This window comes from Amphichorda felina (assembly GCF_050947745.1).
Source record: "Amphichorda felina strain 45539 chromosome Unknown scaffold_1, whole genome shotgun sequence".
Classification (NCBI taxonomy): Eukaryota; Fungi; Ascomycota; class Sordariomycetes; order Hypocreales; family Bionectriaceae; genus Amphichorda; species Amphichorda felina.
The window spans coordinates 3,530,020-3,544,657 of NW_028145049.1; the positions used below are offsets into that span (position 1 = coordinate 3,530,020).

At 57.4% G+C, this 14,638-nt stretch overlaps 6 protein-coding genes across 6 annotated transcripts; 3 read left to right on the top strand and 3 right to left on the bottom strand.

Moving 5' to 3' along the window:
• Positions 1-526: 526 nt before the first annotated feature.
• Positions 527-2,224, bottom strand: PWP1 (rRNA-processing protein PWP1; the record flags this gene model as incomplete). The annotated part of the gene is made up of 1 exon (XM_083190636.1): positions 527-2,224. The coding sequence occupies one exon, from the start codon at positions 2,222-2,224 to the stop codon at positions 527-529; it is 1,698 nt and encodes a 565-aa protein (XP_083054495.1).
• Positions 2,225-2,515: 291 nt separating this feature from the next.
• On the top strand, positions 2,516-5,434 carry ACO1O0_001146 (uncharacterized protein; the record flags this gene model as incomplete). The annotated part of the gene is made up of 1 exon (XM_083190637.1): positions 2,516-5,434. One exon carries the CDS (start codon positions 2,516-2,518, stop codon positions 5,432-5,434), a length of 2,919 nt encoding a protein of 972 aa, XP_083054496.1.
• A 126-nt stretch (positions 5,435-5,560) lies between these two features.
• ACO1O0_001147 (Acylphosphatase-like domain-containing protein) lies at positions 5,561-6,045 on the bottom strand (the record flags this gene model as incomplete). The annotated part of the gene is made up of 4 exons (XM_083190638.1): positions 5,561-5,831; positions 5,888-5,900; positions 5,950-5,983; positions 6,037-6,045. The coding sequence occupies 4 exons, from the start codon at positions 6,043-6,045 to the stop codon at positions 5,561-5,563; spliced, it is 327 nt and encodes a 108-aa protein (XP_083054497.1).
• Positions 6,046-6,293: 248 nt separating this feature from the next.
• Positions 6,294-7,488, top strand: ACO1O0_001148 (uncharacterized protein; the record flags this gene model as incomplete). The annotated part of the gene is made up of 3 exons (XM_083190639.1): positions 6,294-6,709; positions 6,804-7,138; positions 7,214-7,488. 3 exons carry the CDS (start codon positions 6,294-6,296, stop codon positions 7,486-7,488), a joined length of 1,026 nt encoding a protein of 341 aa, XP_083054498.1.
• Positions 7,489-8,014: 526 nt separating this feature from the next.
• Positions 8,015-9,568, bottom strand: ACO1O0_001149 (uncharacterized protein; the record flags this gene model as incomplete). Its single annotated transcript, XM_083190640.1, has 6 exons — positions 8,015-8,374; positions 8,511-8,951; positions 9,059-9,216; positions 9,271-9,406; positions 9,467-9,501; positions 9,559-9,568. 6 exons carry the CDS (start codon positions 9,566-9,568, stop codon positions 8,015-8,017), a joined length of 1,140 nt encoding a protein of 379 aa, XP_083054499.1.
• A 3,398-nt stretch (positions 9,569-12,966) lies between these two features.
• ACO1O0_001150 (MBL fold metallo-hydrolase) lies at positions 12,967-14,328 on the top strand (the record flags this gene model as incomplete). The annotated part of the gene is made up of 1 exon (XM_083190641.1): positions 12,967-14,328. The coding sequence occupies one exon, from the start codon at positions 12,967-12,969 to the stop codon at positions 14,326-14,328; it is 1,362 nt and encodes a 453-aa protein (XP_083054500.1).
• Between the last annotated feature and the right edge of the window lie 310 nt (positions 14,329-14,638).

Genomic DNA, 14,638 nt, shown 5'->3' on the forward strand with positions numbered 1-14,638 from the left:
TCTAGCCTAGCCTTCTTCTTTCGTTCAACACGATGCTACCTTATTCCTGTCCGCAAATGGAGCCGGGCCGGGGTCGTATCAAGAGACACTCGGAGTCGGAGATGATTCCTATCGGACGGGCCTCCGACAGGCCTATCGAAGCCTCTCCCGGGCTCCAATGCTGAACCACACCCCGGGGATTTGAACTGGATACCGTTATGCTTAAACCAATGTACGTTGGTACATACGTAAGTAGTATTGTCTAGTCAGCGGGGTATAGTGGATCTTCGAATCCTTCGTCTCCGGCTTCCAAGGCCAGCTCGCCAATGGTCGACACTGTGGGACATCAGGGACTGAGAAAGCAGGCTCTTATCAGTGTGAAACCCGTCCCCCAGGCTTGAGTCCCATTTGACAAGACCACTGGCGCGAGATAGCCATGCTGTGAGGAGAAATCCCAAGACGTACCGGGAACAAGTCCGGTCAGGTCCGACTCGGAGCAAGTCAGGACCTCGTGTCGTCACAGTGCCTCATTCGAGTACGTTGCCGCTTAAGCCTCATCCATCGAGTCATCGTCCTCTTCCTCCTCGCCGTCATTTTCCTCGCCCTCTTCACTATCGCTGTCGGTCACATCCTCCTCCACGCCAACCAGCCGGTCCTCGACCTCCTGGTCGCGCTGTGCGGGGACACGCTGGGCAAACGTCTTGCGCACGGCCAAGTTGGTGCTAGTGTCCCAGACGTGCATGCTGCCGTGGCTGCCCGCGACGGCCAGGCGGAAGCCCACCTCGGGATCGGGGGCGAACGTCGTGGCAAAGACCTTGCCCACGTCCAGGTTGCGAGAAGCAACCATCGAAGGTCCGCTCGCCTGGATGTTCCACAGCTTGACGGTCCGGTCGGAAGAACCCGTCGCCATGAACCCAGGGATCACGGGGTTGATGTCGAAGGAGGACACGGACTCGTCGTGCGCCTGCAGGGTCCAGACGGACTTGGTCGCCGTAGGGTTGGCCGGGGCGTTGCGGACATCGTGGTAGTGAACCATGCCGTTCTCGGTCGACACAAAGAAGTAGTTGGGGTCATGGGGATCCCACCGCACGTTCTCGACGTCGCTCTCGACACCCCAGCGGGGAGCCTTGGCATCGGGCGCCCTCATATCGGCCGCCACGACTGTACGGTCGTAGCTACCGCTCAGGAGCACCGTGGGCTCCGTTGCGTGCCACGCCAGGGAGCACACCTTGTCCGTGTGGTAAGAGTAGGACTTGGCACACTTGGTCGTGTTGAGGTCCCACAGCTTGACCGTCTTATCGGCCGACGCGGACGCCAGCAGGTTGCGATGTTGGCGGTTGGCTGCCAGGGAGAGCACAGCGTCGACGTGATACTCGTCGTTGGCCTTGGCCGACTTCTTCTTTTTCTTCTTCTTGTCCTTCTTTGCCCCGTCTGAGCCGGCATTGCCTCCCTGGCCCAGAATGGCGTTCGGGTACATGCAGTCAATGGTGTCCAGATCCCAGATCTCAATGTCGGGGTCCATGGTGCCGATAGCCACGTAGTTGCCCCTCCCCTCCCTGTCCGCGCCCGACTTGTCGACGGGCAGGTCGATCCACTCGACGCTCAGCGGGATCGCGGGCAGCATGATGTCGTGGTGGACGTAGAGGTTGTCGGCCTCGTCCTCGTAAACATAGACCTCGAGATGCGCTAGTTCGTCCTCGACCTTTGCGGCGAGGATCAGGTTGTCGGTGCCCAGGATCTGAAGATCAGCGCGGTCCTCGTCTTCCCCGTCTGCCCCCTCGCCTGTTAATGTGATGTAGGGGTCCTCCTTGTTGTTCTCGTAGTAGGCCAGGTTCTTGACGTTTCCAAAGATTCCCATCCCCTCTCCCTTTCCAGGGGCCTCATCGTCCTCGTCCTCGTCGTCGTAGTTATCCAGGTTGTACTCCTTGAGGTCATCATCATCAAGACTGGGGGTTCGTGTTAGCGATTCAGCGTGCGCCTGAAGCGGGACAGGCCCGACAAACTTGATTTTTTGCTGCTCCTTGGATCCGTCTACCTCCATCTCCTCGTCACCATCTCTCTTCTTGCCGTCCTTGTCAGCTCCATTCTCCTGCGCCTCCTTCAGGTCGTCCTCGGCGTCGTCCAGCTGCAGTTTCGCGAGCTCGGCTATCCGCTCGAATTCGGCCTCGTCAAAGGTATATTTCTTGGGGAAGGGCGCAGCGAATCCGCGAGGGACCCATTGGGCCGCTGTAATCATGGAAGTCATGGCTCCTGGGGTATCACAAAAGTCGTGCTGATCCAGCCAAGAGAAAAGTCACAGTATCGCCCAAGGGAAACCCGCCACAAAAATATCCTCCAAAAAAATTCATGGAGGGGTTTATCGATAAGTGGTCCACGACTCTTGCGCTGGCTGTGTGGCTGCGACCTGTGGCTGAGGATTTTCCACCAGAGCGCCGAGTGACCCCAGAGTGGCACCCGCGACAGGATTGTTTACCTCTACCAGCGCCAACATTCTCCGCCTACCCAAGGCATACGACCGCTGTGGACAACAGCGAAGATGGGGGAAGACAGGGAATACGATGGTTACAACCCCAAAAGGAGACGGGTTGACTCGTCTCGCCCGGGACCCCGATTCCAGATCGGCTCTCGAAGCTCGACACCGAGAGCTCAGTCGCATTACGCCCCAACGCCGCGCCGCGACCCCGACATGCCTGAGCCGACTGACGAGGACGACAAGGCCCTGGATCGCGATTGGTATGGGGGCGACGAGTTTGGAGGACACGTCTTCGGCGACGACACCCACAACCCCTTCGCCTCGTACGAGATGTCAGCGTGGGAGACCCAGCAGCTCGAGTCCGCAAAAGCAGAGAAGATGACCAGCCGATACGACGCTCGGAGGGAGCAGCGGCAGAGGGAGAACGACGCATGGGAGACGAACCGAATGCTGGTTTCGGGCGTCGCGCAACGCAGAGACATGGCCTCCGATTTCGATGACGAAGAGGGAACCCGGGTCCACCTCCTAGTGCACGACCTGAAGCCGCCCTTCCTCGATGGCCGAACAGTTTTCTCCAAGCAGGTCGACCCGGTACCAGCCGTCAGGGATTACCAGAGCGACATGGCCGTCTTCAGTCGGAAGGGGAGTAAAGTCGTCAAAGAGGCTCGCCAACAACGAGAGAGGCAGAGGCAGGCCCAGCAGGCAACGAGCTTGGCCGGCACGACGCTGGGCAATATCATGGGAGCCAAGGAGGAGGATGGAGATAGCGCGCTGCCGGTTGCTGGGGAAGAGGATGCCCAACCCGAACGCAAAGGGAACAAGTTCAGCGAGCATATGAAGAAGGGCAAGGGGTCGAGCAACTTCAGCCAGAGCAAAACGCTACGGGAGCAGCGCGAGTTCCTCCCGGCATTTGCCGTTCGTGAGGACCTCCTGCGCGTCATCCGCGAGAATCAAGTCACCATCGTTATCGGCGAGACCGGCTCTGGAAAGACCACCCAGTTGACACAATACCTAAAAGAGGACGGCTACGGGAATAGCGGCATGATTGGGTGCACCCAACCGAGGCGAGTGGCTGCCATGAGCGTGGCGAAACGTGTGGCCGAAGAGATGGAGGTGCCACTGGGGAGCACGGTGGGCTACGCCATCCGATTTGAGGATTGCACGAGCGACGAGACCGTGATCAAGTACATGACGGATGGTATCCTCCTCCGAGAGTCTCTCAACGAGCCTGACCTAGACCGGTACTCGTGTATCATCATGGATGAGGCACACGAGCGGGCTCTCAACACGGATATCCTCATGGGTCTGTTCAAGAAGATTCTCCAGAGGAGACGTGACCTGAAGCTCATCGTCACGTCCGCCACCATGAACGCCAAACGATTCTCCGACTTCTTTGGTGGAGCGCCTGAATTCACCATTCCCGGAAGAACGTTCCCCGTCGATGTCATGTTTCACCGGTCGCCCGTCGAGGACTACGTGGACCAGGCAGTTCAGCAAGTGCTGGCGATCCACGTCTCGATGGACGCAGGTGACATACTCGTCTTCATGACGGGCCAGGAGGACATTGAGATTACCTGCGAGCTGGTACGCAAGAGGCTAGACGCGCTCAATGACCCGCCCAAGTTGGAAATCCTACCCATCTACAGTCAGATGCCGGCCGATCTACAGGCCAAGATCTTCGACAGGGCTGCACCTGGAGTGCGCAAGTGCATCGTCGCCACCAACATTGCCGAGACCAGTTTGACGGTCGATGGCATCAAGTACGTGGTGGATTCCGGATATTCCAAGATGAAAGTGTATAACCCGAAGATGGGGATGGACACGCTGCAGATCACCCCTATATCGCAGGCCAACGCGTCGCAGCGATCTGGACGTGCAGGCCGCACCGGCCCCGGAAAGGCATTCCGGCTCTATACTGAGAAGGCTTTCAAGGAGGAGCTGTACATCCAGACGATACCCGAGATTCAGCGCACCAATCTCTCCAACACGGTCCTCATGCTCAAGTCGTTAGGGGTCAAAGATCTGTTGGACTTTGACTTTATGGACCCCCCACCTCAGGACACGATTCTCACATCCATGTTTGATCTCTGGGCACTGGGGGCATTAGACAATCTAGGAGAGCTAACGGAGCTGGGCAAGAAGATGAGTGCCTTCCCCATGGATCCGTCACTGTCCAAGCTCCTCATTACGGCTGAGGAGTACGGCTGCAGCGAGGAGATGATTACGGTTGTGTCGATGCTGTCGGTCCCCAATGTCTTTTACCGGCCAAAGGAGAGACAGGACGAGGCAGATGCCCAGAGGGAAAAGTTTTGGGTCCACGAGTCTGACCATCTGACCTACCTCCAGGTATATCAGGCGTGGAAAACCAACGGATGCTCGGACAGCTGGTGCATCAAGCATTTCCTACACTCCAAGTCCCTCCGGCGCGCCAGGGAAATTCGGGAGCAGCTTTTAGATATCGTCAAGACGCAGAAGATGGAGCTCATCAGCTGCGGAATGGACTGGGACCTCATCCGCAAAGCCATCTGCTCCGGCTACTACCACCAGGCAGCCAAGTACAAGGGCTCGGGCGAGTACATCAACCTACGGACGAATCTCGGCGTGCAGCTCCATCCCACCAGCGCCTTGTACGCGGGCCACCCGCCCGACTACGTCGTCTACCACGAACTCATCCTCACGTCCAAGGTCTACGTGTCAACCGTCACAGCCGTCGACCCACACTGGCTGGCGGACCTGGGAGGCGTCTTCTACTCCATCAAGGAGAAGGGGTACTCGGTCCGCGACAAGCGCATCACCGAGACTGAGTTCAACCGCAAGATGGAGATTGAGGCCAAGATGGCCGAGGACAAGCGCAGGCACGAAGAGCGCAAGCAGGCCGAGGTGGAGCGGACCACCAAGAAGGTCGGGGCGGACGGGAAGAAGTTTGTCACCCAGGGCGCGGTGAAGAAGCCAGTCATTAAGCGGCGCGGGAGGGGGTTCTGAGCGTTCTTTTTTTTTCTTATTTGGTTTTCGGTTACCGACACTCGCGGCATTGTTGATACAGGCAGTCTATGGTATATCATTCCAACGGCGTTTGCTTCATTATGGTGGGATGGCATAGGAGGAATCTCAGCGTCGAACCTCGAAGACCGTCTCAGTCTCGATGACATCCCGACCCTCAGTCGTCAGCTGAACGACTCTGGCGTGCCGGGGTCCATCGTCAACATGTTTCAGGAATTTATCCAAAGCGGCCTGGCTTCCCTGCGCCTCGCCCTCAACCTGTTCGTTGTGGTTAGCGCAGTTGACGCTCACATGGTTGGGCACGCTGACCTTGTTGTCGATGGTATTTCTGCACCACCCGGTGATCCCACCCTCGCGGGCCTTCTCGCGCGTAAAGTAGCTGAGACTGGTTAGATGAGAATATAGAGAAAATATCGAGAAGAAGTTCCAACGCACCGGAAACCAACTCCTGAGATGACGTCAGTGACAGCTTATATGCAGACGGAGATGAAGCTCACCCTGGACCATCCCTCCGTGGGCGACAAAGTAGATCTATGTACCATTTAGTAGGGTTATAAATGAATCGAATAGTCTGGGGTAAATACCCGCTCCATGACTCTTGAAATCGGTATCATGAGATGCCTCCTGAGAGTAAACGATGTGATCGTTTCGGCGCGTGTCGTGTGGTTGCTTTATCGCCCTGATGGGAAGGCCCATGAGCTGAGTGTTTGGAGGGGCAAATGGCGACACATCGGATAAATCGCGGATTTGATGTCACCACTCCCAACGACGCGCCACCCCCAGCATCTTTCTTCACTGGCGAATCGCTCTTTGAACGACCACAAGTCGGCAGATCGCAACGATGGCCTCTCAACAGGCAGAACCGCAACCCGCACCCGAACCAATCCGCTTCCGTCCCAGCAAAAAGCGCCGCACGGGCTATCGCCAGCGAACCGACGACGACAACGACGACCGGCAGGACGACGCCAGCAACACCAGCAATGGACCGCCCCAGCCTCGAGCCACCGCGGCAGACTACTTCGATGGCGACGACGCTGACACCTCCGAGCCCGCCGTTGTAAAGGTGCGCAACGCCCGCAGGGCCCGCCTACGCGGCGTCGGTTTCCGCGCCGGATCCCGCCCCGGCGATGTCGAAATGACCCAGGCCCTCGTCCTGCGCGACGAGCACGACGGACAGGACGGCGCGCCCGTGCCTGGCCTCGCAGACAGGTTCACCCACCAGACGGGCCTGCTCAGCGACCTCAACGACAAGCACATGTTCGTCTCACCCTTGCCCTGCTCCGCCCGGCTGGGCTCTCTGGGACGCCACTAATCATTCAAGGACCGAATACATAGAGTCGCGCCTATCTAGCCGAGCAACAACAACAGCCCACGCAGGGGATACCGCAACATTCCAGGCAGCGGCCGACGTGCCCCCGACCGGCGATGCCGACACCGACGCTGCGCAACCGACGGCCCTGAAGCCGCCCATGATGGTGCAGGGTAAGCTCATGGAGGTGGACCTGCCCCCCCCCCTGGCCGGGACTACTCCGCGAGCCGCCGACCGCCCTACGGAGACGTCCCCACGCCGCGCCGTCGCACAGGCCCCCGGCCCGGACGGCAAGCGGTGGCGGTCACGGAAGAGGCGCGGCAGCGACGATATCAAGCGCGACCAATTGGTGGAGCAGTTCCTCCACGAGAACAGACGTACGTGCGCGCTCGTGGGCTCTCATGCTTTGTACCCTCCTCATCTTACCAAATGCTGACATCTTGTTTCTCTAGTCGATGTATACGATGTTCCTGAGCCGCAGTCCACCGCAGCGGGCGAAGGAGGCGTCGACGACGGCGACGCAGACGAGCGCCTGGCGGAGGAGTTCCGCCGGCAGTTCATGGAGGATATGGCAGCGCGCCGGCAGAAGAAGAAGAAGCCCGTGCAGCCGGTGGGCAAAGGGAAAACGGAGGACGTCCTCAAGGGCCCTAAGCTGGGCGGTAGCCGTAATTCGAGAGCGGCAGTCAGGGATATGCTTCTGAAAAAAGAGAAGGAGACCAAGAGATGATTTGGCTGCCTCCGGAAGGAAGATCTACAATCGAGAGCTGTGTCTTGGAGCGAGGCGTTTTCATTCATGGGTTTGTTGGACTATTCCCGGTATATAAACTTTTACATGGCAGAAACCGGGCTTCAATCAAATATGATCTCTCGTCTGTATCATGGAACCTTGATCAATTGCTGTCGTAACATTATGTGTAGCATACATCTAAGGATCGATGTGCCGCGTTGTCAGCCTGAAACAGAGGCGGCGAGCGCTTTTGCTCCAAAAAGCACATCCCACCCTTAGGAGCGATATCCAAAGAAACCGCCGACCCGGTTTTCCAACACCTGAGAACGCCCGTTAAGAAATAACCCGCAGTAAACATACCCAAGAGGAGTTCTTCCTTGTTCAGGAGAAAAAGAATATCACCTAGTAATGCAAAGTCAAAAGAAATCAGATATAGTATCATGCCTCCCATGCGCCATTGAAACGATGAGTGCCGTCTTCTCCCCCGGAAGGAACAAGGAAACAATGTCAGGCTCAAAAGGGCCCTTCATCTAATGTCGAGCTGGAAAGGCTTGAACCGGCCGCCGATGGTGGCGCAGCGGGGACACTTCCTTCGCGCTCCGTGCTCCTGCATCAAGACTTCTACGCAGGTCTGGCAGAGCCCACAGATACATTCTGTACATGCATATGAGTTTCTAAGCCTAGAGATGCCTCCGCACATGGCACAGTAGATCTGGATGGCCTGGGATGAATAGGTTGGTGACGAGTCCGACAGGCCTTGGGAACCCATGTGGAAGTTGTCGCCGCTTTCGGCGCTTTCAACGGAAGGGAACGGTTGGATGACATCCTGGGTATGCGAAGGGGGTGTAAGTGCTTGCTGTAACGGAGATGCCTGGTAGTTGTTTGTCTGAAAATGTGGCTGACTTCCCAAAGGTGGCAGCGACGCTCGGGGGACTGAAGTTTGAGAAACCGGAGACTGTGGCATCTAGGGCATCCGAGTTAGTATATAGACCAGTTACGATGTTCGGAGTCAGTCAAAATACCGGTGTGCGGTCTTCATCCAAATCCCCTGTTATCGAAGCGGCCTTGCCGGCAGCCTCGATAAGGTCTTCCCATCTTGAGCCAAAGTCTGCAGAGGGTTCAGCAGAATGCGGCCGACCATCAATGCCTGGCTTCCTATCCTCGTTCTGGATCCGTCGCAGCCATTCCGCCGCGGTGCCTCGAGAATTCTTCTTTCGGTGCTGGGCCTCCCGCCCGCGTTTGGTGACGGATGACTTGCGCGGCCGACTGGCACCTATTGGTCGCTGTAGCGGAGGGAGTGTAGTCGAACGGCCGGGTGGCGAGCGGCCCAGGAGAGATGGGAGAATCTCGCGCTTGGTGGCAGAGTACGGGTCGCTTGTGATGTCGCCGGTGGCGAGATGGAGGGGTGGTAATTCAATCGAAGTCCTGGGAATACGGTGTCCGTTGGTCTCGGGATAGTGATCCTAGCAAGGAATAGGAGGGTCAGCGAGTCTAGTCATCGTAACTGAGTGCGAGCTTTATCGATAGGCTGAGGGGGGATTGAAGATCATAACGAGAAACCTGAACTTACACGCTCCACCGATCCTCGTTCAGAATTTATCCCACCGAGCTCAGCCAAGGCGGCGGCGGCGCTGGCTGTTCCCTGTAAGTGGCCAAAATCTTCAATGCGCCGTGGCGTCGCCGGGTTACTCAGGTCGTCGGGGTGATAAGAGCGACGGTCATGGAAGGCTGGCACGTGTTAGTGCACAAGACTCAGGCTGGCGAAGGCGGAAAATAGCTAACCTCGGGCATTGGGAGCTGGACTTGAGTCGGTATTACGGGTTTCTGATGGCGGCGTATTAATCATAAGGAGAAAGCTGTCCTCGGTCGCGGGAAGCTTGGGGATGTAGTGCTCAGGGTGCGCGCGGCGGATGTGCTCCTGCATGGAGCGATATCTCTTTTCCTACATTGAAATTGTCGTGTTAGACCTAGAACTCACGGTCGGAATTTGCAGCCTCTGGGGTGGTGATGGAGCTGCACCCCAGAGAAGAGATGGGGAGTTTGGGGACTGGAAAATGTATCGAGACTTACGCCAAGGCATCTTTTACGGCAGCTAGAACCATCTTGGTTCTTCAAGGGGCAGACGACTTCATCCTTGGAGTCGGAGATGGAAAAGGACGAGGTCAAAGTCGAGCGAGGCGGCATCTTGACCCCACCATACACAGTCGACCGGTTTGGCGGGGTGTTCGCAGAGTGGCAAGATAAGGGCGTCTAGTTGATGATGTGAGCGAGCTCAATTGATGCGGCAGTGAGTTGATGAAGCTTGGGCATTGCAAGATGGAAAAAATTGGGAAAGGAAGATGAATAACCTCGGAAGGTGGTGACATGCAAAGGCTGGGGCGAGGCAGAGAGAGCTTAGAATTGGCGGCGCTGTGTCAAAGTATGCGTAGGGTCGAGGGCGGGTGGCGGACGATGGGATGGGGCCAAGTTCCTGAAGCGTGGGTAGCGCCTGTGGACCACGACGGCGACCAGGAAACTTTGCAAGCCAGAGGGCTGACCTGGAGCTTAACAGCTGTGTGAGGTACTTGATGTTTCGGCGCAGGTGGCAGCAGTATCTGCCCCCAACGACTCGGTGATAGTTCAATGGGCTGAGTGGGATGACGTTTTTACGATAGGTGGTGGGACGTGTGGGATGTATGAGTGAAGATAAGCGGCCGAGGAGGAAGGGAGGAGGGAAGGAGGACAGCACAGCAGATGAACCTAAGCAAGAGGCAAATAGTGTGGCAGCGGCAGCAGGAGCAGTAGCAGAAGCAATGAGGAACCGGGAGACGGGATGGGGAGGAGTGGACTGGAGACGAGAGGAGACGACCTGGTGATCAGCTTGGACATGGCCGTCCTGGCCAATGGCGAGCTTGGGAATGAGCTCTTCTGGGTTGCCGACTTCAAACTTGTAACGACCGAGCTGCGGCCTGGGAGAGATCTGGAAGGGCTGGAGGGACCCGGACCCCTGGCGCTGTCATGGATCTGACGCCTGCTTCTCACAGCTCAATTCCCTCCGTTACGGACTCTACGGACTCACGGCTCCGTCTTCTTTGACTCAAGCATCTGCTGGTCTCCCCGAGCGACGCCGTCCATTGCCGAGAAGTCCTTGATGGAAGCGCCGGGCGGGCCCTGGCAGCACTGGAATGCGCCAGCGTCGTGGTCAATGGAAAAATGACTCGAGCCGGCGGGCAGCTGGGAGCATCTAGCTGGCTGGGTAGCTCTGGTTGGAGGGTGAAGAGGTGGTGGTGCCCTGTGGGCAGTGGTGCACTGGTGGCGGCAAGGCCAGTTGAGAGGAGGAAGGAGAAGGGCAGAAGGGCAGAGGAGGGGAGGGCGGGGATGGCGCTTTCCCCAGCGAGGTAGGCCTTGCATCACATCGCCCACAATGGAAGTTCTGGATAGGCTCCTTCGGCTGTGACTCTGCTCCAGCGAGCCTTGTTAATACTATGTAATATGTAATCCAAGCTGACCAGCGACACCAGGCCGCAGGCGCCCACTCTCTCCATGAGACCTGCTGAACTCGCTGTCAATGTCAGGTGCTGCCAGAGCTGCAGGATCTGATTCATCTGAAGCAGCGAAAGCTACCCGGAGCTCGAGCTGGAGCTTGTGGGCGCCATTCAACATTGCAGGTGGGGGGGGGGGCTTGGCTTGGCTTGTCTCTGGGCACTGTGGGCGCTGTGGGCAGGTGCATCCACTGCTGCATGGTGAGGGCCGTGAGGTTGGTGGTTCAGCTTCCACAATCCACAGATTCCACACTGGGAGAGCTCCTCTCGGGCAGGCTCACCCCTGCTCTGCCCGCAAACTTGCAAGGTCCACCATCGACCATTTGGACTTTCAGGGTCTGCGCTGCTCCACTGATGCATGGCCGGTCCTTGTCCCAAATGCCGCAGGAGCCCACAGTCTTGGACGGTTAGACGGTTGGACCACGAGTTGGACCAAGGTCAGATGGAGTGCACTCGGCTGGATTCGTGGGGATTTCACTCCAGCAACAGGCGGATGTGCTTGGCACCTTCGGCCCTAGTGCGTTTCTGGCGCCTGCTGCTGACATTTCTTTTCTTTTATATACCTCTTTTTTTTTTCTTTCATCGGCGGAGTGGTAGTCATTGACTCGCTGACGCTAGTGGATGAAAAAAATATTCTTCGGGTTCTCAATCTGGGACTCTGGGTCTTGTTCACACGGACAGCCGGGCGCTCTGCTCTCGACTTACTCGAGCATCACTAGCAGGTATCATTGATCTCCCTGGTATGCTCGGTGGCAGCAATCCAATGGACTGGGCGTGCTGACAGGCTCGCAAATACCAAACAGCCCTAGAGGTGAGCTCAGAATTACTACGGATACTATACGCACTTGTACATCCGCGCCATGATGCAACCTATCGGGCGCCTGCAGGGTGCGGCATGCCATGCCCTCTGACATCACTGGCTTGCCCCAGCAACAACAATACTAGCCCCTTCAGCTGGGGCTGGGAGCTTCTGCACGGCGTCACGTCTGCCATCTTGCAGCGGCATGGCAGCCATGTGACACTTCCTTGTCTCTTCTCCATCGCTTGCTGTAGAGGCATGTACTACTAGTATCTGCTCGAGCTTCTCGGCGCAACACGGGCAGACTGCGGGACTTGTGCTCACTGGAGCTCCCCACTGAGTCGGAAGCCGCTTGAGCGAAAAATAAGTCCGGCTTTTTTTCTCATCCGGGAAAGGCGGTGATCCCGGCCATCCAGTTAGTTGTCCATGGCTCCATGCCCACCGCCCACCCGCTTGTCCATTGTCAGTGGCACGACTCACCCAATCAACCGCCACCCGAACCTCTGACATCGCTCCTATTACTCATAACTCTTCCCGCGCCGTCCTCCGCGTCCGTCCGTGGCTTACGGTGTACTTTGGAATGCAAGTCACAGCTTGGTGCCACTCGTCCTTCTCCTCTGGGGGACGCCAAAATATTTGTGTTTCACAGCGATGAAACAATATGACCTTGCTCGCCGTCACAACACCTCAGCTTCTCGTTCAAGTTGCTAAGGTAGGATACGCCAGGGCGAAGTCGATATGGGACAGAGACGTCGTCAGGACGTAGTGCCTGATGCAAAACTGTGGGAGCTCTCTTGCTGCTCATATGGCCTTCCCATCCTGCTGAGATGTCCTGATATGACCTTGTCACCACTCAGGCACACGAAAGCAAGACCATGTGTCTCAACTTTGGCCTCAATTTGCCAACATACCAAACTGCGCTTTGGGCGCCTAGCTAGGTGACTTCTCCAAAGCCCCCTGTTCGCCGCGTAGTGCTCTTCCAGGCCGTGTCACTCTGTTACTGTTGTTATTCTGTTAGTGACTTCTTCCCAGTTCTAGTTAAGGGGGGAGAATAGAAATATGTCCTGAATAGAACGCCCATTCCCTCTTCTAAGCTGCTCACAGACAGAGCTACAACTTTCTTCCCTCGGCGCGACTCTGGCTTGGGTCTGTGCAATTATGGCCCTGTCCATAAAGCAGCTCAATGGCGATGCTTCGTTCCTACTAACATTCGAGCCCATCGTCGGGGACGAATCGTCCCCATCGATATTCCAGGAGCCGTTCCGCATCCTCCTTGACCCGTGGCTGAGGGGAGCAGCACGCGATCACCGTACAAAGCCCTCCCCAACCGCCCACCGCCGGCCAGCGCTCCTACCGTCACTTAACCAGATCCCAGCACCAGATCTTGTCATCATCAGCCAGCACAAGGGAGACCATTGCAACGAGGCCACCCTCCGGCAGCTCCCGGGAACGGGTACCAAGACAATCATCTTGGCTGAGCCTGCCGCGGCCAAGAGGATTCACGAGTGGAAGCATTTCGACCCGGACAAGGTCATTGCCCTATCCCGATGGGAGGACCCGCGGCAGACGGGACGCGAAGCGGTGACACGTGTAGTCGTCCCTCCCCAGACCCTAGGAGGTGATGCTGGGGAAGTCACAGTCGCCTTCATCCCCCAACGACGAGACTTTAGGAATCAGCACCCAGCCATTGGCATTACCTACCGGCCCCCGCCCTCTCGTCCTTCGAGATACATCCGCCCAGGCATGACGCCTCCTCAACTCCATCCTCCACGCTCACCAACCGCCACGACAGCTCCAACCATTCGCCCCGTCATTACACTCCTCCCAACTCCCCCCGCGTCTCCCTCCCTCCGCTCACAGCGCTCCACCGTCTCACTCACGCCTCAGCTGCGAGACCGCGCCGTCTCCGTCCTCTACGCCCCCCACGGCACGACCTACTCTAGCATCGAGCCCTACGCAACCTCCCACCTGGTGAACGAGGCCGCCCTCCCGCTGACAGCCCTGCTCCACTGCTTCGACGACGTCGAGGGCCCCTGGTGGCGGCCGAGCCTCTCGTCGCCCCGGAGCAAGGGCATGTCGGCGGGCGTGGAGACGGCGGGCTCCCTCGGCGCGAGGGCCTGGGTCAGCGCGCACGACGGGGAGAAGACGGCTAGTGGCCTTCTGAACAGGGGGATCCGCAGGCGGCGCAACGGGGTCGCCGAGGTGCGCCGGGAGATGGGCTTGATCGCGACGGACGCCGCGGGCCACAGGTCGTTCAAGAGGATGACCGAGGTGCTCGCCCTCGGCATCGGCGAGGAGGTGGCCATGACGAGCGAGGGCATCTGGGATATGGAGCCGAGGATGGCGACGCCCAACTCGAGCCTGGGCTCGTTTGACAACCAGTCCATGCTCGTGAAGTACGGCATGGGGGATGTGCTTGCCAATATTGCATCGGAGCCGTTTGCACAGCTCACTCCTCGGAAACCACGGTTATCATGTGGCTCAAAGCTTCATATTGAAACATGCACGGATAGTTATTAGGCCAGATTATGGTTTGGTTTTCTTTTAATAGTTTCCTACGTGTTAGCTAGTAGGCAAATTCCACCTCACAAGGTTACAGGAGCCTTGGTAATAAAGCTTAGTTTAGGTTTCGATTACACTTGTATCCGGTCCGGTTGGAGCCAATAGTATTTCCCCTTCCACCAGGCTGCTGTACAATCAAACCCCCTTGTAAATGTAAACACGTAGGGACAAGAGGGGAAAATATAACCATGCGCTCTATATTGCAAATGAGCTGCCGATGTATCATCATCTCATCAATTTGTGAACTCGCCGACTATGGTATCCTATG